This window comes from Asterias rubens, chromosome 22 (genome assembly GCF_902459465.1).
Source record: "Asterias rubens chromosome 22, eAstRub1.3, whole genome shotgun sequence".
Taxonomy (NCBI): domain Eukaryota; kingdom Metazoa; phylum Echinodermata; class Asteroidea; order Forcipulatida; family Asteriidae; genus Asterias; species Asterias rubens.
In genome coordinates, this window is record NC_047083.1 from 9345403 (window position 1) to 9370623 (window position 25221).

General features: G+C 38.4%; 2 protein-coding genes across 4 annotated transcripts in view; both read right to left on the reverse strand.

The window, feature by feature from the left end:
* The window catches only part of LOC117304960 (tetraspanin-4-like), a 39134-nt gene extending 28993 nt beyond the window's left edge, over positions 1-10141 (reverse strand). The window contains exon 1 of one of the 2 annotated variants that reach the window (XM_033789618.1): positions 9599-10141. The gene's annotated coding sequence lies outside the window, so the exon portion shown is untranslated. Of the gene's footprint in view, positions 1-5191; positions 5361-9598 lie in introns of those variants that run through there. The other variant, XM_033789617.1, reaches the window with a different exon arrangement.
* A 5453-nt stretch (positions 10142-15594) lies between these two features.
* LOC117305305 (tetraspanin-4-like) lies at positions 15595-20913 on the reverse strand. Of its 2 annotated transcripts, none has more exons than XM_033790155.1 (7): positions 20740-20913; positions 19354-19429; positions 18828-19019; positions 18322-18501; positions 17209-17352; positions 16662-16745; positions 15595-16167 (listed from the first exon to the last, which is right to left on the reverse strand). In XM_033790155.1, the coding sequence occupies exons 2-7, from the start codon at positions 19417-19419 to the stop codon at positions 16096-16098; spliced, it is 738 nt and encodes a 245-aa protein (XP_033646046.1). In that variant the 5' UTR covers positions 19420-19429; positions 20740-20913; the 3' UTR covers positions 15595-16095. The 2 variants fall into 2 exon arrangements, with proteins under 2 accessions (XP_033646046.1, XP_033646047.1); XM_033790156.1 differs by lacking the exon at positions 20740-20913 and adding an exon at positions 19725-19802.
* Between the last annotated feature and the right edge of the window lie 4308 nt (positions 20914-25221).

The window sequence follows — 25221 nt, forward strand, 5'->3', positions numbered from 1 at the left end:
AAACATAAATAAGTGTTTTAAAATTACACTTGATGATTTTAAATTGATTATATAGATTTATCAGTTATTGATGATCAGTAATTTGTACTTTATTTGTACAACTGACATGACAAGCAGAGTAGGCCCTATACTTTCAAGTCCGATACATCTGTACATCATGGGGCAACAAATGCAATTGCCTCCATGCCCCTTGGTCATTGCCTTGGTGCCCTCTAAAAGTAGAAATTTACAATTTTCTCAAACACATGTAGGGCGCCCTTTACCAAGGAGAAAATGCCTCGGTGCCCTTGCCCTTACAAAACCAAGCATACCGGCTCTTTGAAGGCTAGCCAAGACTCGGTCACCCACAAGACTCGCAAGTTTACTGTTACTGTATTTATAATACAATGTACATGCAGTACCCAAGAACCGACTCCGCGGTAGTACAGTTAATTACGATCCTATAAGCTAAAGCAGTAGTCCCAGCCTATTTCTTTACCGTCCCCCCAGGGAATAATTAATAAGCAGGACAGCTCTTTTCAGAACTGAGAAGTCTCTCAAACACCCGAACAATCTACTCCGCGGTAGTAGAATTAAGTACGACAGTTCTCTAAGAACAAACTCTACCTGGAAAGCAGATACACACATGGTGTTACCGCAAACCAACCATGCAATGCCTCAAATCCTATCATGTACGTATGTAGTTTTTTCTTAAATAGGCCTAATTGTTTGTACAATCAGCTTCAGTATGAAGTGCACCGTACGTGTCCTTACTAAAATGTATCTAGGCCCTAAAACTGCAATGATTAATATGGGTCCAATTTCATAGCTCTGTTTACCGCAAAATTCTGCGCTTTCTGCACGCTATTAATCATCTATAGCCCTATCATCGTACAGTATGGTCATAAATCTATCTAGGTCACTCATAGATTTCAGCATTAGCCAGATCCATAAAATTGGGCCCCGCTGTGATTTACACACTGCACAAGCATCTGACCTTACGGTGCAAGCGTATTCTGTCATGCTTGTTGGTAGATGCGCCAATCAATTATTTTTTTAATAAAAAGTGTAACAATCCACAAGTGTTTGTTCAGTTTTCAATGAGAATCTTTTTTGGAATAAGTGTTATAGGCCTACACCACGTCCAGTTTGTCATTTGACATCCTAGTGTTAAGTGACATTTCATCGTTCGTACAACTGAGTGGGAGGCCTACTACATGTTGTTCTTAAAGTGAAATCTACGACAATATTATTTCAGCCCCCACTACCAAACATCACACAGGACTAGAATTAGGACTGGAATATCAAGAAAAATTTATATCAATAGATTTAGTGTAACCATGGCTAGGGAAGACTACCGATGCTTTCAAAGTAAGGATCAATTGAGGAAAAAAAAAACTCTCATCAATGAAGTAAATTATCCCTATCGTGACATTGAAAAGAAACTAGTTTTGTACACACGAGGTACCCCCTTCAATGATTACACATTATCACATATTGTTTAGGATCCTGAGTCGCAGCAATTCATATTTAAATCCCTATGCCATTTTAAACTGGGTTTGTCTTCTTTTCTATGTGATTCAAACAAGCTACCGGGCAACCTCGGTAGTCTACTTGGTAAGACACTGCTCTACAATTGCAAGGGTCGTGGGTTCGAATCCCACCCGAGTATCATGCCTGTGATATTTTTTCACATGACACGGAATTTACACGGAGTATATAGTGCTTACACAAACAGTGTGTATAAACCCAAATTAAAATTCTTTATCAAAGAATGCAAATTTAAACATCTAGGCCTATCAATGTGATTCAAATAGTTCTTTTTGCGTTATGTGTCTGTTGATGTGCCAATTACATCAAAGTAGGCCTACTGGAACTAACAAATAGTTTCTTTTATTGATGCATCAGTTTAAAGTCTTGGCCGAATAAATAATAAATATTATAATAGTAGGCCCTACCCATCGCCAGCTATAGCACAAACGATAAGACCCAACAATGACCGTAGGCCGGGGGGCCCTACCAATGCCAACGAGTTGAATTCTATATCACCAGAATATAGAACCAGAACCAACTGACATAAGCTATTTAGATTAAAAATCATAAGTATATTTTTCACCATCGTCACCTCAAGACTCTGTCTTTAAGTTATCGGCAGGCACGTTAATTTAATCGGGTCAGCACTGCATCGGCGTCTTTGCGCAATATTTCCACTTGACCGAACATGAGATTAAGAGGCTCCCGATCGCCTCGGGGCAAAACAAAAAATTTATTGAGGATAATGAGGATGGAGTTTGGAGGTGATGAGTATGGCCTAGTGATGAGAGGCGAGGGAGGGATGAAGGGTTTGGGTTGCATGGAAGGATGGGGAAGATTGGGGGTTGAGGAGGAATGTAATAGAAGAGATTGTGAGGCGTTAGCGGATGAAAAGAGATCTAATATTTCCATGTGAAATTAAATCAGGGGTCATGAATGACAAGTGTTTTTTTTTTTTTTTGGGGGGGGGGCGTTATCAGGATGAAATGAGATTTAAGCTGATTCCATGTGAAATTAAATCAGGGTTATGAATGACAAGTATTTTTTGCTTTCATTTGATTGTTATTTTAATTTATTTTAAGTGGCATGCTTTATGTTTGGTTGGCAGTTATGGAGTTCAAATACATTATGATTTCTCTCATAATTCAATCTTAAAAAGCACTTTTTAAAGATCAACTTGAACAAAATTCAGAAGACGATCAGAGCATAGGCCTACTGATTGAAACGTCGAGTTGAAACCAACGGTTCTTTTCAGAACCACCCCAACTCATTCGAGATAGTCCTTACATGGTGTTACCGCAAACCTTTCTATATCGTATTTCCACCATGCAAAGTTTCAAATCCTACTTGAACAAAATTATTACTCTGTTTTTTCAATAACTTTACAGTATGCTTTATGCACAATTGCAGGTTGTGTATTATGCATTGTAAATTTAGTGTAAATGTACACGTGTACAGTACTAATTAAGAAATGGAATGCAGTCTCCTGACGATGACTAGAGCAAGCTAGTCGAAACGTTGAGACCAATTTCAGAACTGACTCCGCGGCAGTACAGTTAATTACAATCCTATAAGCTAAAGTAGTAGTCCAGTCTAATTTCTATACCATCCGCCCTGGTACCGTAATAGTTAAAAAGCAGGACAGTTCTTTTCAGAACTGAGAAGTCTCCCGAACCTCAGATTATCTACTCCACGGCAGTAGAATAAAGCAAGACAGTTCCCTAAGAACAACTCTACCTGGCAAGTAGATACACACATGGTGTTACCGCAAACCAAATATACATTGATACCTCAACATGCAATGCCTCAAATCCTATAAAAGGAATGCCGCTGTGTTTCTGGCATGGCTGGCAACAGTGCACCACATCACCTTGTAAATCCTTACATTACATGGAGCCATAAATCGGTCTCCTAATTCAGGAGGGAGCTTAGATCTGTCGTCCGTTAAAGTAATGAGTGCTTTGAGACCGTCAGACGCCTGTCAGTGTCAGGCGTCAATATACTTTTGTACAAGAAACAAAAATGCATAATATTCAATAAAAGTGGAGTCAAACTATGAACTATGGTATTTTATGTACACTGTCAAATAACTGCAACAATCTCCACTCTGGGATATTGCAGGCTACTATAATACCTTGCAGGCCTGTGCTTTGTTTTTAAAAGGGCAAGGGCACCCAGGCACAAGGGCACCAAGGCAATGACTAAGGGGCATGGAGGCAATCACCTTTGTTGCTTCCTTATAGTATCAGCTTCTACTGGAGCGTTTCAAGGGCACCAAGGCAATGACCAGGGGGCATGGGCGATCGCCCTCATTGTCTCCGTGAAGTATCAGGCCTGGTATGACACACACATTTTGATATGTGCTTTTAATGGTTAGTACAATGTAACGAAAGGGTTGAGATTGCATACAATACAACATCCTGAAAATTTGAATTTTATAGTTTAGCTTTCTCTTCAAGGTCTAGCACGAAGTCCCCTGTGAATTTACAGGATGTTAATTTGTAAAAGGTTTTAAGACCCTTTTTAACATCTGAAGGTTATTTCATCTGAAGGTTAAGTCATTTCAAAGGCAAGTGTTTTCATCTCTGATAATGGCAATTTTGCCCCTTTCAAGAAAATCTGAGCGTGCACGGAAAGCACTGAAAGATCCTGGAAAATAATCAGGAAGAATACTGAAAAATCACGAGCCATAAAAAAAATGCTTATTTTGCGTCAGGGATAATAGTTGCGATGTAACGTAACCGCCCCCCCCCCCTTACCGACGGCGAGGAGGGTTACATTATTGCAAATACAGGGACAAAGATTTATTTTGCAATTAAAATGAAGTTCTAAGAAGATTGAAGTTGAGTTTTCAATTCTTGAGTTTCCTTTGTTTGTGGATTTGTTAAATTTTCTCAAATCGCTAAGTTTTTTCTGTCCCCAAATTGTAAAAGAATAATAAATAACAGAAATAAGATTGTGGGATTAAGTGTCAGAATTTCCGCTAACTTTCAATAAAGCACTGGATAAAAAATGTATTTAGACTTCACAAGTTATGCTCCTGCTCAAACACAGCCACCCGTACTTTAGCAGGTGGTGTTCTAATGTGTTCAAAGTAAGAAGTTTAAAATCTCATCAGGCACTCAAGTCAAAGTCCCCAATGTTTAAATGTCAACAATTTGAAGCTGCAGCCTTCAAATTGTGTCACTCAGTCAAAGTGAAGATTTATTATCACAATCATCAAAAATAATTGACTTATCCTTTCAGTTTCACCATGATTGGAGCTTCATAATTTACTGTTCAGTGGGCGTAGGCCCCCCTGCTGTTTGAAATTTGATCAAAAACGTTTTGGGACTCCAGTCTTCAGCAGTTAATGGTGCGTTTGTTTGAACACAGTCACTCGCATGGCTTGAAACAGTCCATTAACAAACCCATTCTCTTGATTAAACAAAGCTGATAATACAATCAAAATATTTTCCTTCTGTCCCTCAGCGGGCCCTTGGAGGAATTCCTGGACTCCGGGCCTAGAGGCGACAGCTTTCCCCGGGCTAGCGGCGCCCTGGACGGTATCAACATTGACTGACACTGACACTACAGCATGGCCGCACCACGTACCGCTGTGGGACGTAACCAAACCACCCACAGTAGCAAAAACACACAATAAGTTTGCACATTATTTTCGTCTATATTCAATACTTACAGTTTCTACGTTGTCCTCACTTGAAGTCTATAGAACTTGGTCATTCAGTTACCATGGCTTTTGGGTAGAAAAAGTGTCGACTTTTAGGGGAAAACGAAACCTTAAAAACGAGTGGTTCCGTGAGTGAAGTTTATTGTTTTTCCCCAAAACCACTAACTTTTCAGGATGTATGGTATCTTGTACCATTCCGTTTGGTTAGTATATGTCATTGATGCAGAACCCGACTATACCGATGGTTGCATGTGGAAGAGGTGCGGTACTGTGTTCACTGAAGCGCAAACATTCTGTCAACAATACAATGCCTTTTGTTGTTGTGAATAGTAGCTTTGTTTACTATGTAAATATTTCGCTAAGGGCTTGGCCGTGGCCTAGAACAATCTTTCATTCATTATAGATGGTACAATTCCCACAAAACAATGATTCGAAAACACAGTTTTAAAAGTGGACACGATGAAGAACGATGTTCAGATGACTGATGGATTTGGGATAAAAAATTCAATATAAAATTTGACATTATTTTAATTTTATGTCTTTTGATGTCTGCCACGCCAGACTTAACTTATCATGAATAATATCATGTAATTAATAAGCAATGGAATAATCATAATAATACTATAAACAATTTGAAATTCGGTAAAAATAATGCTTACATAATGCAATTTCGATTATGAACGCCGACCAGCTCAACAAAACGCATTATTTTAACAATTAATTTTAACAGCAGGGTGGACAAATCAATAAAATGTAAGCATTATCATTGGCGGTAAACGCCTTGTTCGTGAAAAATCATAGAACATAGTATTTTTCTTTCATCATTTTCCTGCAACTTTGATGACCAATTATTGAGCCCAACATCTCACAGGTTTGTTATTATTTAATAATGCTGGGAATACACCAAGTAGGAATGGACTTTAACAACACCTTAGCAAGTAGTATTTTAAGGGAAGCTTTCTACCATCATTATCTCCTAACTATAATACAAATCTGTGGCAATTTGTTTCGTACAAATAGTACCCAAACCCTTTAAGTGTTTTTAAAGAAAAGTGGTTTGAGTTTCAAGAACACCGCGTGCAGACAAAATGATGCATTTAGTCACAGTTTTTTTAAATTTGTTATAAGCCGCATTTGATTTTGTAGCATAATCTTCCAAAATCCGTCTTAAAATATGAAAATATGTATCAAACAAATCCTCACCCACAGGAGATCCCAACACAAACCTCAGGCCTAAATAATATATCTTTTATGAAATAAACACAATTTATCTGCAAAATAAATCAAGGTATAGAAAAATCGAAATCTGTGATTCACCATGTCCCGAAGCAACTTGGCGCTCATGCCGAACCCGAACAACAAAACTAGTCAAAAAATGTTCGAAATTTAAATTAAATTTCGTGCTACCAAAACCACCCATGAGTCATGAATTATATTCAATTGTTACTGGTCGTGGAACTCCTGTGTCACTGGACGTAAAAGGCCAAAGAATAAAAATGTGTATAGCGTCCGCGCCCGCTTCCTTTTTAGAGGCCGCCTCCTTTTTTTATTTTATGAAAAATATATCTTTTTAATGAAAAAAGGGGACACATTTTCAACGATCTCTAGCGGGAAAAAAAAGAACAATATTAATATCCTAGCCGATTGTCTTAACAAAAAATGTATCGGGTGGCCATTAAAAAAAATAATAAAAAAAAATCCAACCTTCTTTCCTTCCTTTTCTAAAAAGGCAGGAACATCAAACATGTTTTTGTTTTGCCCTTTAATGTTTGAGTTTCTAGTCTTAGTGTGAACGCACTATGAAGGACATCAAAGGAACCCACCGTTTCACCGCGGACAATGGCGGAAACTATTCAACCATTGATTAAGAGTAGAGAAATTAATAACGCGTCATCAAGCATGCACAAAGGAAATTTTCTAGCGCTTTGAAAGCGCCTGTTTTTGGCTCTTTGTTTGGGATATTGAAGTTTTATGGACGTCAGGCGATATGCCTGGGGTATATCCATGGCTTGACTAATTAGATGGTTCTTTGAATTCGGGAGATCCAGAGTTTGTCTGTACTTTCATTAGAGAGTTTTTAAAAAAAAAATATTGCATTGTCATCTAAAATTCTAAAAAATAATAAGTAGATAAAACAAAAACAACGATATGTAACAATATTGTTTTGCAATGATCATTATTCTACCTATGCAGAATCTACAATAAAACAATGAGATAAATGAGCTCAAAAAGAAAATAAAGGAGAAAATAGAATAAGCTGGAGTTGAAAACTGCTTACCAACCGAAAGGACCTAAATTTAAAAAAATAATTAATGACCTGACATTTCGACCCTAGCAGCTGTTGGTTGGTAAGTAGTTTGCAACAGCTAATTATATTATTTTCTCAAGAAAACAAAGGGTACAACATTTTTTTCATTTTTGTCTCAGTTCCAGGGGGCGGTGTGTGTGTGTGTGTGGGGGGGGGGGGGGGGGGGGGGGTCATGGCTCATTTTCGCGTAGAAAGCCCGTAAGCTGAGTTTCAATTCACGAGGGTGCGTAAATAGTTAATGGCCTGTTGTTTCGACTCCGGGCAGAGACTCTCTCGAAGAATATAAAGGGATGAAATGTCTTACATTTTTTAGTTCCAGATCTATGGAGCCTATGTTCGTGTATAAAGCCCATAAGCTGACCTTGAATATGACGCGGCGATCTAGCCGTAGACCTAGCCGTAGCCATAGCCCTAGCCGCCGATTCGGACTCGGTCACTGACTCCCGACAGAGCGGATGTGTATTTAGGATAGCGGCTAACCCTACATCCAAATATGCAAATCTTACCCAACTGGACATCATTCTGTCGACATGAATAATTCATTCTAACGCCCGGGCATGTTTATGAATAATTCATAACCATCACCTCTGTATGGATGTATGGTCAGAAATATTAGCAGATTTTCTTGTCTTGACCGATAGGGGAGGAATCTAATCTCATATTTCGAGAATCAAATAATTGTTTTGGCAAGTCCGGGTGGATGAAAATTTCTGCTGAACATTATCCGCACATTTTTTTCTATCCCGGTTGGAGGAAACTGGAGATTTGCTCAAGCCCACTCGGGCGTCAAATACCCGTAAGAAAATAATTTTCCAAGAGGGCCGGTACGGGCTCTCCAAGATGCATAGATATCCCCTTCGATTAGAAGTAGGTACGTGAGTGGAATACGATGGACTGAAAGAGTGGGCATAGTAATGCATATTAAATTGGGCTCTGGTGTTTGGGCAATGGCTTGAGCCAAGACTAGCGTTTACTTGGTATTAACAAGCAATGGATAGCTGTTGATAGTAAAACACATTGTGAGAAACAGCTCCGTCAGAAGTAACAGTTTTTGAGAAAGATATAATTGCTCACTCCTTTATTAAAATAGGCATGAAGCCACGAATTAATGCAACAAGAGTGTTTTTCTTTCACCTTCGATGACCAAAATTAAGTCAAAAATTATCAACTTACCCCTTTCTCCAAAAATACGTTACTTCAGAAGGAGCCGTTTCTCACAATATGCTAACCGCTCTCCATTGCTCATTAACTAACAACTATTTTTAAGTAATTTTGCCAATAGTGTCCGGTGCCTTTAAAGGGAACACTGGCTTGTGAACTCATGTAAACCTAATAATTGATGACGTCGTCTCTTTAACCACAGAGCAACGACATTGCTCTTTGCTTTGCTTGAGCCACTATCCATCCACCCCAACCATGCATCCTTGAGCACTCGTGAAGTAATGATTGCTAAGGGTTCATGATCGATGCCTCGTCTCGTACTCTCAAACCAGAGGGGGGGGGCACCTAAATATTTTTCCCGTCTCCGTAATTAGAGGAAACATAGTTACAAGTACAACTCTTGTTTCCTCTTTCCCACTGCTTGTTATTTCTCGGTTGATTAGTATTGACTGGGTGGGGGACGACCGTATTTTGGGGCCCGTGGGGTTGGTTGATGGTAAGGGCGCATGTAAATAATACACTGTGTCACCCCCTAATTACCTCCGTCTCGAAACAAAAATGAGATTAGGGGTTTGAGGAGGTTGGCCCTTTTCTCCAAACAATTAAAGGACCACCCCCCCCCTTGATTCCTTAAAAGTTATGTATTGTGAATTAAAATTATACATACGACATGCGTTAACCTGTTTTTCTTATACTATTACATGTTTTACCTGCCCAACAATGCCATGGATTGTCAATTTTGTTGGAAACAACAATGGCTAACGAATAATGATTCTTTCAGGTTTAACTCATTGAGACATTCTAATTGTTTTATTTTTAACATTAAAATGTTAAAGCAATATATACGGTTTAAAGATAGCAACGTGTGCTTCAAGGATCTGGACACCATTGGTAATTTACTCAAAGTAGTTGTTAGCATAACAACAAATAACAATAATGATACTTACAAAGAATATGTTTTGAAAGTTGATCTCCACTGCTGTTATTTTGTACATCAATCACAATATCCAATTATCCACGTTGATGCTGCAAGAAATAATAATGGTATCCTCTTTTTGCGTAATCGGGTGGCGTAATATTAACCACGCTCCCCACATACACAGCTCGCGTGTTAATCTCCTTACACGAAATTCCTTTCGGTCCCGATCACTTCAACATACCCACTTGCCTCGTAGGATTTTACCCCTTCAAATGACGATATTGTTACGTGGTTGGAGTCTATAACATTGTGTAATGGTCCTTCCCCTGCTGAGATGTGTGTAGCCGTCAAACTCCCGCGTTTTTCTGATTCAGAGCAGACGATAGCTATACGCAACAGCATGTGGGCTAGTCTTTTCTCGAGTAAATCGCAAATGAGTTGGTAAATCATACCGTGGGAGGGCGTGCTAAAGCGATTTACAAGTAAGCGTAGTACACTATACACTAGCCACTATCGACCACTCACGTCTTGGGTCAAGACTACATGCGGACTCAATTACTTGATAAATGAATCAGCGGGTTGTGACTCCAGTTTTGTAATCAGAGGCGTTTGCGAAAGCAAGGCATTATGCGGTTCCTGGCTTTTATTTTAAGCTACGACAAGACTACATCTTTCTGTTGTACCATGGAGGGAAAATTAAAACATTGCTTAACAGAAACATGTTACTAGCTAAAGTTACGATACGTTTACATTGTTGTGACTGATTCCCCCACTCAGTTTTGCTTAGCAAAACAGATTCGGCGAACAGTATTTTCTGCTTCTTTATACAGCTTTATGAAATTGGCCACCGGGTCTAAAGATCTGTACCCGATAGTTCAACGGACCAAAAGCCTGAAATCAAACCAACGCAGTTTCGCAAAGACAAACACGTCATAAACACATACACGTGGTGCAATTTAAAAGAGTTTTTAGCTCTTGACTCCTACAGTATTGTAACCGTTGACTTCTAGTTCTCCATATGGCGCGCAAAAGTCAATAACTATTGGGTCCCGTCTGGGTTATAAATTATTTAAGTCTCAGTAGTGATAAATTGCACTCTTGCAAGACCCATAGCTGTATTCTGAGTGCAGCTGCAGTAAAAAATTATTATGATGATTTTGAATGAGCTTATGGCCGCTAGTCTCAGATATTCATTTCTATGTTTTAATTTTCCAAATTTTAAATCTGCAATTCCTTCATCTTGAGTAATGAAGCATCTAGATAAATGAATTCATTTTTTTTCTCTCACAGAACTCGGGGAAAGTACTGTGTGTATACAGTGCTAACACACATCGGTTTGTATGGGTAAAACCAAAAATAAATATTCTTGATCCCGATGTAAATTTAAGATCTATTTAATTTTATCACACGTTTATTAAAAAAAAAAAAACCCAGAGAACTTTAACTGCTACAACGAGTTAAAACTATTTGATATTTTCAGTAAAGGGGGAACATGTACCAGTAAAGTGTAGTTATTTTGTTTTAAACTTTGAAGTGATTTATTTAAGGTGAAACCTTAATTACATACACACCCACCTGAATAAACTATACTTGTATGTACAACGATATAATAATTATCTTTTGAGGGAGTGTTGGCTCCGAGAAGGGCTGGTTTGGTCTCGACGTTTCGACCGGTAAACTCTGCTCATCTTCACCAGAAAAAACCATCAGTTAAGTAATAGGATACAATGTTTAAAGGTGCCGTAACAGTGTGATGAATGATTGAAGTCACCTGGGCCCAATTTCAAATAGCTGCTAAAAAGAAAAGTTTGCTTAGCATGAAATTTCTTGCTTGATAAAAACAGGATTACCAACTGAATTTCCATTCGTCGCATTTTGCTTGGTACTGGTATTCAGCTGTTGTTTGCTTATCCTAAAAATCACGTGAAAATTCGGTTAGTAACCCTGTTTTTATCAAGGAAGAAATTTCATGCTAAGCAAATTGTTGTGCTTAGCAGCTCTATGAAATTGGGCCCTGCTGTTCGAGTAGGAGAAATCTGGAGGATCGAAATGAATGGCGCTTTTCCATAAATAATTGCAACCATTCAAGCATGATTGCAGATGGTTTTTCGTCTTCTCTGACACACGCTGGGTGCGCCGTCAAAGCCGGATCCGTCCGGACAAAGAAAAGTCATCCCTTGTGGAAACAAAAGATGAAGGTTGCCATAAAATAGTCATCGGTTTGCTGACATGCTTTCTTTGTATCACCCACAGACCAACAGTGTCCCATGGTAACTGATGGAGTGCTGCCATCATTAATGCTTGGTTGACCTGCAAGGTCAAAACACAAGCACAATGGTAGGCCCTGTCTATACCGTCCTTTTCGCTGTTTAATTGTTGATATGCATTTCGTACATTCTTTAAAGGCAGTGGACACTATTGGTAAATTGTCAAAGACCAGTCTTCACAGTTAGTGTGTCTCAACATATGCATAAAATAACAAGCCTGTGAAAATTTGAGCTCAATCGGTCATCGAACTTGCGAGAAAATAATGAAAGAAAGCACACCCTTATCACACGAAGTTGTGTGCGTTTAGATGGTTGGTTTCGAGACCTCAAATTCTAAACTTGAGGTCTCGAAATCAAATTCGTGGAAAATTACTTATTTCTCGAAAACTATATGTCACTTCAGAGGGAGCCGTTTCTCACAATGTTTTATACCATCAACCTCTCCCCATTACTCGTCACCAAGTAAGGTTTTATGCTAATAATTATTTTGAGTAATCACCAGTAGTGTCCACTGCCTTTAAACAAAGGAAACCATTATGTTTCCATTGTGTAGGCCTACTACAATTTTCCCTAGAAGATGATCAGAGCATACTGATCGAAACGTCGAGTTGAAACCTATGGTTCTTTTCAGAACCCCCCCCCCCCACCCCCCCCCCCCCCAAATGAATGAATATGGATTACGTCTGAGATACACCAACTGTGAAGGCTAGTCTTTGACAATTACCAATAGTGTCCACTGCCTTTAAGTACCCTAAAATCAAACAATAATGCAATTACAATTATGGTTCAAGTAGGCTTTAATTATATTAAATTACTCCTTTGCTCAACGGTCAACACAAGACCATGTGACAAGTCGCACAAGTAAATTCTACACATTAAAAATTCAATACAATGTGCTTTATAATAATTCAACATAACAATCTGTGAAAGATCATAAAGGGAAATCTCTGAAGACATGTTGAAGAAGTTGTTACACACACACAAACTACAAAAAGAGTGAGCAACAAAAATTGACGCGGTGTCTTAAGCAATATTGACCAATAACAAACTACACAAACCTATTGATTCCGTTGTTCGTAAAACGTCAGCCTTTACCACACAGCAAACGGCAATCTGTTATAATTAATCACCAATAATCTCATTAGCTTGATGATGTTGATCCATCTCAAGCAAAACAAAAACTGACTCATTGATTTTATAGAGTCATTATACCCTCGAGGCAAATAATTCTCGATTCCATCCATGCAGCGCCACTTAAAGGCATTGTTCTCTTGCAACTCCGATGACCAAATTTAGTCCAACATTTTGTTATTGTATGAATATTATTAGGATACAGATAAAGATAAATCTCGCACTTTTTTTAGTATTTGTAACACACACAATCTACAAAAAGAGAGCAACAAAGAACGCAGTATCTAAACATGGAGGAATGACTTCCATGGTCTAGAGCAATTGATCAATAACACACTACACAAATCTATTGATTTCATTGTTCGTAAGCCGTCAGCCTTTACCACACAGCAAACGGCAATCTGTTATAACTAATCACCAATAATCTCATTAGCTTGATGATGTTGATCCATCTCAAACCAAACAAAAACTGACCCATTGATTTTTAAAGTCATACACCCTCCAGACAATTTTCTTGATTCCGAACAGTGCCAATTAAACTGGCGGGCAATGCACTCCAGAATTAATTGTCTTGCTGTGTTTCCTGCTCAAATGGCTTTCTGTAATTGATTACTGCAACCACTTTTATGTTACAATTGGCTATAGTGTATAAGCCAGACGCGCCAAAAATGACGTCACAACATTGCAAATTGTCAGCCAACGGTGCCTCAATAAGAATGCTAATCCTTTTGTTGTTACTAATAGGGCCGTTATCAGATGCAATTGTGTCCGCCATGCAATACTGTCCGCCCCGGACACTTTTGCATATGCAATCGTGTCCGGGGCTATGCAAAACCATCCGGTGGACATGTACATGACTGTTGATGTATGTGCGCGTAAGCGAGCGTGCATGCACTGAACCTACGTACGTATATAATGCAGCATTATAATATTCACGTATTTTATGATTGCAGCGAATACCCAACGGCCGAACATTCATGAAATGGCGAACGTGTTCCGTCGACCGAGGGCGTTTAATTTACTGCAAGGACGGTTTTGCACGGGGGCGGACACAACTGCATATGCAAATGTGTCTGGGTGGACACAGTTGCATTATGCAGCGGCGTCCGGGCGGACACGATTGTATATGCAAAACCGTCCTGCTGACATTATTGCATATGCAATAATGTCCTCCTGGTATTATTGCATAGGACATGCGACACCGTATCCGACATAATTGGTGGCCAAAGCTACGGCTACGGCTGTTGCTAAGGGTGTTGCTAATGTTAGCTTTAGCCATAGCTGCATAGTCTCTGGCCCAGGTCAAATTAGGTAAATCATACCGTTAGAGGGCGCGCTTCGGATTTATAACGAGTGCAGTGCACTATCCACTGTCATCACTGACGTCTTGGGCCGAGACTACCTTGTTGGTCGAACAGTTGCGAATTAAAGACAGTGGACACTATTGGTAATTATTGTCAAAGACTTGTCTTCACAGTTGGTGTATCTCAACATTATGCAAACCTAACAAACCTGTAAAAAACAAACCTGTAATAACAAACCTGTGAAAATTTGAGCTCAATTGGTCCTCGAATTTGCGAGATAATAATGAAAGAAAAAAACACCCTTGTCACACGAAGTTGTGTGCTTTCTGATGCTTGATTTCGAGACCTCAAATTCTAAACTTGAGGTCTCGAAATCAAATTCGTGGAAAATCACTTCTTTCTCGAAAACTACGTCACCTCAGAGGGAGCTGTTTCTCACAATGTTTTATACCATCAACCTTTCCCCATTACTCGTAATCAAGAAAGGTTTTATGATGATAATTGTTTTGAGTGATTACCAATAGTGTCCACTGCCTTTAAGGCGATGACTTTGTTGACTCTCGTTATTACCATGTGAAGTGCTCTTACGTAACAAAAACCCTGTGGCAAATACCCACTGCGCAAGCGCTAACTGTTGAATTGGGTGCATGCTGGTCTAGCTAACGAAAACTAACAGGACCAGCATGCATCTTACTCCACGCTATATAACGCGCACGTAACAAGCGTGTCTGCTGCCACCTAGTGTCCCGATACAAGCCATTATTTAATCGGTTTCAGCTTTACTGATGGCTCTTAATTTTAACTAATTCTTACTCCAATTAAAAATTACGATTAACAATTAACAATATAAGACTATTGCACAGTCTGGCCTATCTTTAAAGTGATCATATTATTTTACATAACTACACTTTTCTTTCATCTCAAAATTCGAGTAAACAAGATTTTAAAGCCATTGGACCCTTTCGGTTCAGAAAAAAAAAATAAAAGTTCGCAGATTTACAAATAACTTACAGGGTTTACAGAAGGCAATGGTGAAAGACTTCTCTTGAAATATTGTTCCATGAAATGCTTTACTTTTTGAGAAAACAGCAAAACAATATAAATTCTCGTTAACGAGAATTACGGATTTATTTTAAACACATGTCATGACACGGCGAAACGCGCGGAAACAAGGGTGGGTTTTTCCTTTGTTTTCTCCCGACTCCGATGACCGATTGAGCCTAAATTTTCACAGGTTTGTTATTTATATATATAAGTTGTGGTACACAAAGTGTGGACAACACTGTTTACCGAAAGGGTCCAATGGCTTTAAACATCCTCGCATCTCATAAAAAATTATCACAACTTCTCGATGCAATTTTGCATCTGCCTCTGAACATCTATAAGACATTAATTTGTATTTATACATTTAGTTTTAATCTTATTTTCAATTACTTATAATTAAAATAATATGATTTGTTATATATTTTTCTCATTGACAGTTTAGTCGAGAACAATAAAGTTTTTGCTAATTAAAAGATGGTGACTTGTCACTTGTCAAAGAAAGTTGCATCTCCAATTTAAAGTTAGATGTTACTATAAACATCCTTACTTGCCAACTTTGGGAACGAATTTCAACTTTATTAATCTATTCAAACAAGGTTTGACCTATTATTCCTCAAAATGTGTCCACTAGGATGTGTAGCTTCATCTGTTGCGTTCACGTTTCTATGGCAACCAGTAGCAACTCAATGTACACTGCTCCCTTTTAACATCGACAGAGGGCGCTGTTGAAAATAATCACCCTCGCCTTACCTTGCAGTAGAGGGCGCTGTTTAAGAAAGTTATACGTAAGCTCCACCGTGTTCGTTCTGGATTGAGCGCCACAAGATAAACGAGAATACAATGCCGATGATCTGAAATGAAACAGCCCGATTCGCGAATGGGCGTGGAGAATCGAAAGGAGATGTTAATGAAGAGATGTTCTTTAAAAGAGAACTATAATTGGGCGTTTGGATAACAGCAATGGGTGACTTTTTAGACTATAGCGGGCGTCCTCCTATGGGGTGCACCGCAAAGCAACCAATGTTTTAAATGTAATTCGAAACTATTCACAAACTATTTAAAAAAATTGTTCATTCAGCCTCTTTAAATCAATCAAAACATACTTTGACGCAACTCATAACTTCAGATTTCTTTTCAGTGTTTGGCAAGTCAGCCATTTTGATTTTATTTTGCTAAATACCACAACTTTAGCTCCTAAATTACCTCCTCAAAAAATGAAACCCCCAAGTTGTGATTTTGTAATAAAGTACAAACGAGTATTAACATGATGATTTGCTTCTGTCGTATCAAAGGGTATTTTCTCAGTGAAAAGTCATTCCAAACATAATGTTGATAATATATTTACCTGAAATACACCAACACCAATTCCTATACCACCAACTGCTCCAATGTGAACTTTCAGCTCCTCAACTAGGGCGTTCTTGCAACCCTAGGCATAAACAAACACCAGCATTGAATTACGTGGTATTTAAATGAAGGCAGTGGAAACTATTAATTACTCAAAATAGTTATTAACATAAAACCCTTATTGGTAAAACATTGTGAACCCTCTGAAGTAACGTAGTTTTCGAGAAAGAAGTAATTGTCCACGAATTTGTTTTCGATACCTCAGAATTAGATTTGGACGTCCCGAAACAAGCCACTGCAAGCACACAACTTTGTGTGACAAGGGTGTTTTTCTCCCATTCATATCTCGCAACTTCGACGACCAAATTGCGCTCAAATTTTCACTGCACATGTTGAGATACACCAACTGTGAAGGCTAGTCTTTGACAAGCGTCTTTAAACAACTGTCAATTTGTCGCAACCCTCTCATCAAGACACAGCTCTGCCCTCATGGCAACCCCACCCCCTCCCCCCACCCAAACCAATTACTCTAGTACCCCTCTTACCCGTTCCCACTTAGCAGCAAGTGTGTCCATACCGCATCCTGCGACGTGTGTAATACAGCATGAGTCTGGCGTCTGGCCTGGTCCGTACACGCGCGGATGGAACTCGTTCCAGTCGGTGCCATTTGTGACTCCACAACACAGTAACTGGAAGAGTAAAAACATTTCCAGCTTATTATTAGAAAGCAAAACATATGTTACATTAACTTGACCCAATTTCATAGAGCTGCTAAGCACACACATTTTGCTTAGCATGAAATTTCTTCCTTGACAAAAACAAGATTAAAACCAATTAATTTCCATTTGCTGCGTATAGCTTGTTTGCTTCCTGAAAATCACGAAGAAACTTGGTTGGTAATCCTGTTTTTATCAAGGAAGAATGCTAAGCAAATTGTTGTGCTTAGCAGCTCTATGAAAATTGGCCCGGGTCGCAGGTTCAAGTCCCACTCATTCAACAACCTCAAATAATTTAAAGTATCCCACTCATCAGTTTCTCTAATAAGTAGTTTATCAAAATATTGTGAGAAAACAATCCTTAAAATAACCTCTTGTTTTTGGCAAACGGAACAGTCTCTACTGACAGTGTGCTAAATATTACGGTACCAAGGACAAAACACAAAATGGAAAACAAAAGTACTCAATTAGGGGAATTCTAAAGACTGTGCTGTACAAGGGGAAACAAAACGAAAGAATGCTCAACATGAATGCATTCAAAAGAATGCGTGTACATTCAAGGATACATTTTTAAGAATGTGTCAACAAAAATGTGTGTACTATAATTATTATTATACGGGAAGGTATTTTTAAGCATGTTATGGCTTACAGGGCGCATTTCTAAGAATGTGTGGGCTTACAGCGAAGCACTTCAAGAAGCACTTTTTAAGACTTTGTGTTGGACTTACAAAGTTGTGCATTCTGTCCCACGCTGAGTGTGTGGACTTACAGGAACGCATTTTTAAGAAAGTGTGGACTTACAGGGGTGCATTTTTAAGAATGCGTGTGGACTTACAAAGTTGTGCATTCTGTACCACGCTGAATGTTTGTACCTACAGGAGCGCATTTTTAAGAATGCATTAATTTACAGAGTGCAGTTTTAAGAATGCGTGTTGGACTTACAAAGTTTTGCATTCTGTCCCACGCTGATGTTAATCCTTGCTGTCCGGTTGCGCCGTACAGCGACAGTCCATTCTGGGAGAGATCCTGCTCAACATACGCCCCTACCTGGCTCCTATTAGCCACGCCCAGCCCTCCGGCGATCATTTCTATGATCAGGATACCAGCCATTAAGATGAAATACTTAACAAAGAAAATAAACAAGAACAAATGTTAGGGGGACGTAAAGCTTTCCATAGAGCGTGCTTGTGTTTCATGTATAACAATATGTACATATGATTTGACTGAGAATCTCCACGTGAAATGATTGCAAGGTCAAAATGTGATTATGGACGGGGATTGACGTGGGCCTCAAGGCATATCTTGGACGTAATTTACGAGCCAAGCCTTGGAGTGTGACGTCAGATGTTCAGACCGAAAGGCCACTGAGGCCGTGTCCGAATTTGCGAAAGGAAAATAAGAACCTGGGAAAAGAAGTGGCGCCTGGTGGCGCTTTATATTATACTTACCGTCAGCACCATACATGGGTTCTCTCTGACTGCACCACAACATCCCAGGAAGGATACCAGCATAATGATGCCACCAACGATCATAGTAACGGTTGCCGCATTGAGGAACGGGAAGCTGGGTAAGAGGGTAGCGAAGGGACCCTCACGGTTGAGCAGGTAAGCACCGGCTCCTAGCACCGTCCCCCCGGAGAGCTAGACGGGGAGAATTAGGGGAAAGAGAGGTTTATCAACAAACAAGAGAGCATGCAGCGAAACTGACATGGGACTGGCTTTACACATCTAAAGATGACTTTTTGTTTATACTTTTGTATAACCTTGACGGCCCCTGTCCAACTTGTAATCATTGTTGTAATATGTCTAAAGATTTAAAATAAGTAAACAACAACAACAACAACAACAACAACAACAACAACAACAACAACAACAACAACAACAACAACAACAACAACAACAACAACAACAACAACAACAATTTACACAACAACAACAACAACATCGTCATTATGTGGCCAAACATAATACTCACAAAAAACAGCAGATTGAAGGCGAATAGTAGATATTTGACACATTGGGCGCATCCTTGCAACGCCATCTTGGAAGAACTGCAAGAAAAACACAACCAATCAATGGATTTTAACACAACTTTAAAATACTAAACAGAATGTAGGAGAAACCTTTAAAGGCACTGGAAACCTTTGGTAATTCAAAGACCAGTATTCTCACTTGGTGTATCCCAACATACGGACAACTCTATGAACATCTGACTAAATTTGGTCATCGAAGTTGCAAGAGAATAATGAAACACCCTTGTTTCACAAAAGTGTGTGCTTTCAGATGCCTAGATAGGGCTTCACGACTGGTCTTTTATCAGTTTCAAATATTTGAGTGAGGAATTACCTCTTTCTCAAAAACTTCGTTACTTCGGAGGGAAACGTTTCTCCATTGATGGTGTCGTTTTTTATGCTATTTGAGTAATCACCAACAGTGTCCAGTGCCTACAAACAAACAGCTTGACTTTTCATTGAAGTGTTCCTTTTTCACAGGCGTAGTTCGCCTTCTTTGATTTGCAAAATCACATGAGTCATGTATGGCTGTCGGATGAGCCAATAAGTTGTGTTGAGGAGGTCCCTAGCCTGGCACTTCCCTTGACTGTTTATTAACCCTTCCTCCCAAAAAGGACGAGGGGAATTACGTCTTCAAAGTCAGGTATTAAAGATCTGTGACGTCAAGCTAGTAATATGGACATCCGAGGAATTTAAAGGCACTGGACACTCATTGGTAATTACTCAAAATAATTGTTAGCATAAAAACTTACTTGGTAACGAGTAATGGGGAGCTGTTGGAAGTACTAAACATTGTGAGAAACGGCTCCCTCTGAAGTAACGTAGTTTTTAAGAAGGAAGTATACATTTCTCACTGAAATATATTTATGGATTTCAGGCAAGGGGTGTTTTTTCTTTCTTTATTCTCTTGCAACTTTAGGTTTGTTATTGTTTGCTATGCATAAATGTTGAGATGTACCAAGTGAGAATACTGGTCTTTGACAATATTACGAAGCGTGTCCAGTATCTTTACAAGATAAAGGACATGCTTTCATTCAAACAAAATGACTTTATATTATTCACAATAGCAGATAGATTGTATAAGCTGTAATGTGAACACTCCCCTGTAATACTGTACGTGAAAATTCCTCCGTGACAAAGGAAACCAAGTAGATTTTAAAACTCACGTGAAAAAAAGAAGTTTATTATGGCCTACACTTCTTTAAAACTGTCCATGAGTATAGACATTCGACAAGTGGTAACCAAAGAAATCATTGACATCGTTTCTCTTGAAAACAATTTTACTAACACACACGAAATATTGTTTTACACCCGAAGGTTCCAGATACAATTATGTCAACATCACTCACCTGTAATTTGTTTACTGTGTTGTGTGTAACTGTCTCGATAGAGCGGGTTTCTTTTCGTTTATCTATCTCCAAAATGTTTATTGCGCGCTCTTGTGTTTCTCTGTAGCGGCGCACACTTAAATTCCCCTCATCTTTTGAGTAAAAATCCTTCAAGTTTGCCACAAGCTGATCCAAAGAAAATGTCTCCCGAAGTAGATATACCGTAACTTTGAAAGGAAACTGTTCGTTCCTGAGAATACACAAGAAACAGGAACTACCCCTAATTCGATGAATTAAGCTACCCCACATTCCGTCATAATTAATTGACCAATCAGGATGGCGCATTGGGGTGTTTTTTTTTCCGCCCACGTGGAGATAGTACGTCCGTCTGCAACCTCGTACTTATGGTGGTCGAACCCAAGTAGCTCGTCATATAGAGAAGATATGCAAATGTTTTTTTTTAATCGATCATTATGAACTCAAAAAGTTCCAAAGGCACAAAGTGATCTGTATCACCACCAATAATAACAGTTTCACCATGAGTTCACCCAATGCTGTAATAATCTAGACTTTGCACATGAAGTCTTATCATGCTTATGCCCCCTTTTGTCATTTTATTAAAACAATTAATATTAAATTTTGTTGCAAAAGTTTGACATCGAAATTTACATCAATTTGTGCGACTTGGAACACAGTCCCTGGGGGGGGGGGGGACTCACGGTCAGAAATCGGAGTCTTTATTTGAGACTTTCGGCAAAGTGGCAATAATTTGCGACCAAGGACAATGTCATTTGGCAATATTATGTCAATATTATGGCATTAAAGGAACACGTTGCCTTGGGATCGGACGAGTTGGTCTATGAAAAGCGTTTGAAACCGTTTGTTATGAAATGCATATGGTTGGAATGATGTTTTAAAAGTAGAATATAAATAATGATCCACACAAGTATCACTCAAAATTGCACGGTTTTCATTTTACGTCGCGAACTATCACGGTCGGCCATTTATGGGAGTCAAAATTTTGAATCCCATGAATGGCCGGCCGTGTTATTGGACGAGGTAAAAAGAAAACCATGCAATTTCGAGGCATATTTGTGTAGATCATGGTATTCTACTTTTACATCATCTTTCTAACCATATGCATTTTATAATAAACGGTCACAAAACGATTTTCAAAGACCAACTCGACCGATACAAGGCAATGTGTTCCTTTAAGTTACGTTTGTTGTTACACCACTATATTATACAAACGCACCCAAACAAACAACATAAATAGAATAGACATTGGATTTTCACCACTTTGTTTTATTTACCCATAATGACACTAAAACATTTTTATTATACTCATTTCTATCACAAATCTACAATTCAAACAGTCACTTTCCACCTTGATGTCCAAAGACAATGGTTACAGAAGGATCAATGCTGACATCACACCGACACGACCTCAAGAGAGAATTTCAGGTTAGAGGGTCTGGGTACCTTTTGTAGGACAACAAAACACAATGTCCACAGACTTACACTAAACTTACACAGTTTGAAGATAATGATAGTAGAAAGCTTCCCTGAAAATATTACTTGACGAGTGCTATAGTTTTGAGAAAATGAGTAAAACATTTGTCGCCTCGTTGAACATGAGACAAACATTAATTGAGAATGTAGAAACATATCATCTTGACATTGGTTTACTAATTTTTCATAAACTAGAGCACCTCAGCAACTAGTTTCTTTAAGGTACGCTTTCTACCATCAATATCTTCGAAATGTGTTGTGTGTGATCATCTGAAATAATGATATTGAGGTTGTGGGCTGCTTTCGTAACAGCAGATCATGCGGTAAAAAAGATATTGACAGAAAGGGGCGACCACATAGATAGCTCCGTTGGTTGAACACCCGTATGTAAATCCAAAAAGACGCTGGTTCAAATCCTGCCCTAGTCATTCTTTCCATATTCAAACCGTAACCGAGTTTCGTTTGCATAAGATTTCCCGAATAAAATATATCATCACGTGATTTTTATAAAAGTGTGATAAGTACTTGAAGTACGAAAAGAAAATACTTTTTTTTTTACATAGTACAAAATGACAAATAGGTTGAAATAGTGAAAATATACTACTAGACATCAAGTTTTAAAAATATAACAGATATGAAAATAGGTATACAGTGAACAAAACATCATTATTAGTAGTACGAAAATAGACTTGTAGGATACAAGTATGCAAGGTAAACGATTTTTACAAAGAGGAAACAATATGCGTTTATGTGCACAGCCACACATCTTAAACTTTTTGTTCGTGCCCATATTTGTATGAACAGTTTGAAAACCACTGATGTATAGCAGTTTTCTCAATGTTTTTATATCAATGGGAAACTTTGAGGCGCTAGGTGGCAGCAGACTTACCAGGTAAATTTCCATTGTTGACGTATTCTGAGCATGCGCACATTACCGAGAACAATGGATTTTACCTGGTAAGTCTGCTGCCACCAACCGTCCCAAAAGTCCCCTATTAACAATCTCTGTGTCAATAATGAATAAAAAGTGCTCGAGTTTGTCGAGTACAAGATCTGCAAAGAGTTACTCAATGAATGCTGTTCATTTAGGTGAATTTTCAACAAAACGTGCACCATTGTCTGTGGCTGTGTTCAAGTACATTCGTCAGAACAATAGGTTTTGAAATCATATCTCTGGTTCTCCAACATAAAAAAATTGAAACAAATTGTGACCTTTGAGGTTGTTCGTTTTTCATGTCGTTGAATGTACAATGTATATCTACATAGTGTTAAGTGCTTTAACTGTCCGCCTTCATTGCTTCAAAACGACTGGAATTTGAGACTACACGTCTACAACTCAAGTTTCTAACCGCTCTGTTGTGACCTATTTTGAATATACATGCATAATGCAAATTACTATGCAAATAAGATTATAAATAGTATAGCTGTGGTGTTCAACAAAGCCATGATCATTTAAATATTCATGCATTATGCACTAAACTATTCAAATCATTGTGCAACTTCTATAATGGGAGATGTTCTCGAAACGCAAAGACATTGGGCATGAAGATTAAATCAGAAACACATTTGAAATAAACCTGCCTTCCTAATGATTATTTAACATTCAGGGGTGAGAGTCATTACTAACGAACAATTCTGAAACTTGGATACAAATTCAAAGATATTTTGAAATGCCATTTCTACCTTTTGGAAACCCCTGGGGTTATAGATTCCAAATAGCTTTTGGAAACAATATCCACAGCACTATAGAAGTAGACCAATGAGCAGGATTTCTTTATTTATGGAACAAAATATTGTCTGATTTTCTTCACCAGCCCGACATAAAAAGTCGGACTTCAGCCAAAAGTTTGAACAATCTCATCCCTGAACATTATACTAGTTTTTTTTTTTCTCTTTCTAAGCATTCGTTGCAAGATGTTTTCTTTGTCAACTTGGTCCTTGTCCGAATTGGCGGCTAAAGGGCAGCCTTAATTTCAAGCCGTAACAGCAGCCATAGCCGCTATTTCGGCTCATGACCTTCCTATCCAGTACAATTCAGTCTTGTTTACTTCAGGTAATACAATTTCAGAAGGGGGATGGGGTACATATTTCAGATTAATGTTTAAAATAGTGTGGGAGAGAGATGGCATAGTTTTATATGGTTTTGTTTCAGGCTGAACTAATTAACACGTTAATCAAACTACCCTCATTAACGAAACCACACCAACAGTCACGGTGCTGCTTTAAAAAAAACAGGAACCAGTAACATAAAAAAGAAATGCCACGGCAAAATTAACTGGTAGTACCGGTACCCTTTTTCGCTTAGCGGATATTTTCTGTGCTAAGCAGTTCCGTGTGAACAGTATGTGTTCTGTGGGGCATGTGTATCGATGTTATATAAAACACAAAACAGTTCAGCCAAAATCTCCCTCCCAACTAGTGCAAGTAAATAATAGTGCTTAATGTTTTAAAGCGCCTGTATACATCTAAAAACTTTCTGTTATAAAACACAAAATACAAAATGCATATCAGGTTTGATAAAAGTGTAACTATTAAACTGTCCTTAGAACTGCAATACATAATACACACCTTTGGTGTAACAAATAACAGCATAAAGACTCTATTTAAGAAGAAATTATAAAAGGGTGAATATTCACTAGGCAGCCATTTCGAGAAAAACCAAGGCCGTTGGTTTTTGACTAGTTCTGTTTTAAATTTTGTTTTCAAAACACAATAATAGAGTAAAAGTAGAGTAATATTCAAATGAGTGCATAAAATATTCAGCTAACAAATACACAGTGCATAATTGTCAAACAATGAATCTACTTCACCCACGTGGCTACTTCTTATATGTACATCAACACATAATGTATGCAAATATATGCACAATCCTGACAGCACTGCATAATAAATTATGCATAATTCTGAATAAATTATGCATAATTCTGAATAAATTGTGCATCTTAAGCAAAAAAAAAAACTATTTAAAAAAAGCTTGCAATGATTAATAAA

Excerpts from the sequence above, each read along its gene's own strand:
- LOC117305305 (XM_033790155.1), bottom strand. The coding sequence starts at position 19,419 with ATGGCGTTGCAAGGATGCGCCCAATGTGTCAAATATCTACTATTCGCC. Across the intron at positions 19,020-19,353 it reads CCTTCAATCTGCTGTTTTTT|CTCTCCGGGGGGACGGTGCT; the intron begins GTGAGTATTATG and ends CTCCCCGTCTAG. Across the intron at positions 17,353-18,321 it reads GGGACAGAATGCAAAACTTT|TTACTGTGTTGTGGAGTCAC; the intron begins GTAAGTCCAACA and ends TTACTCTTCCAG.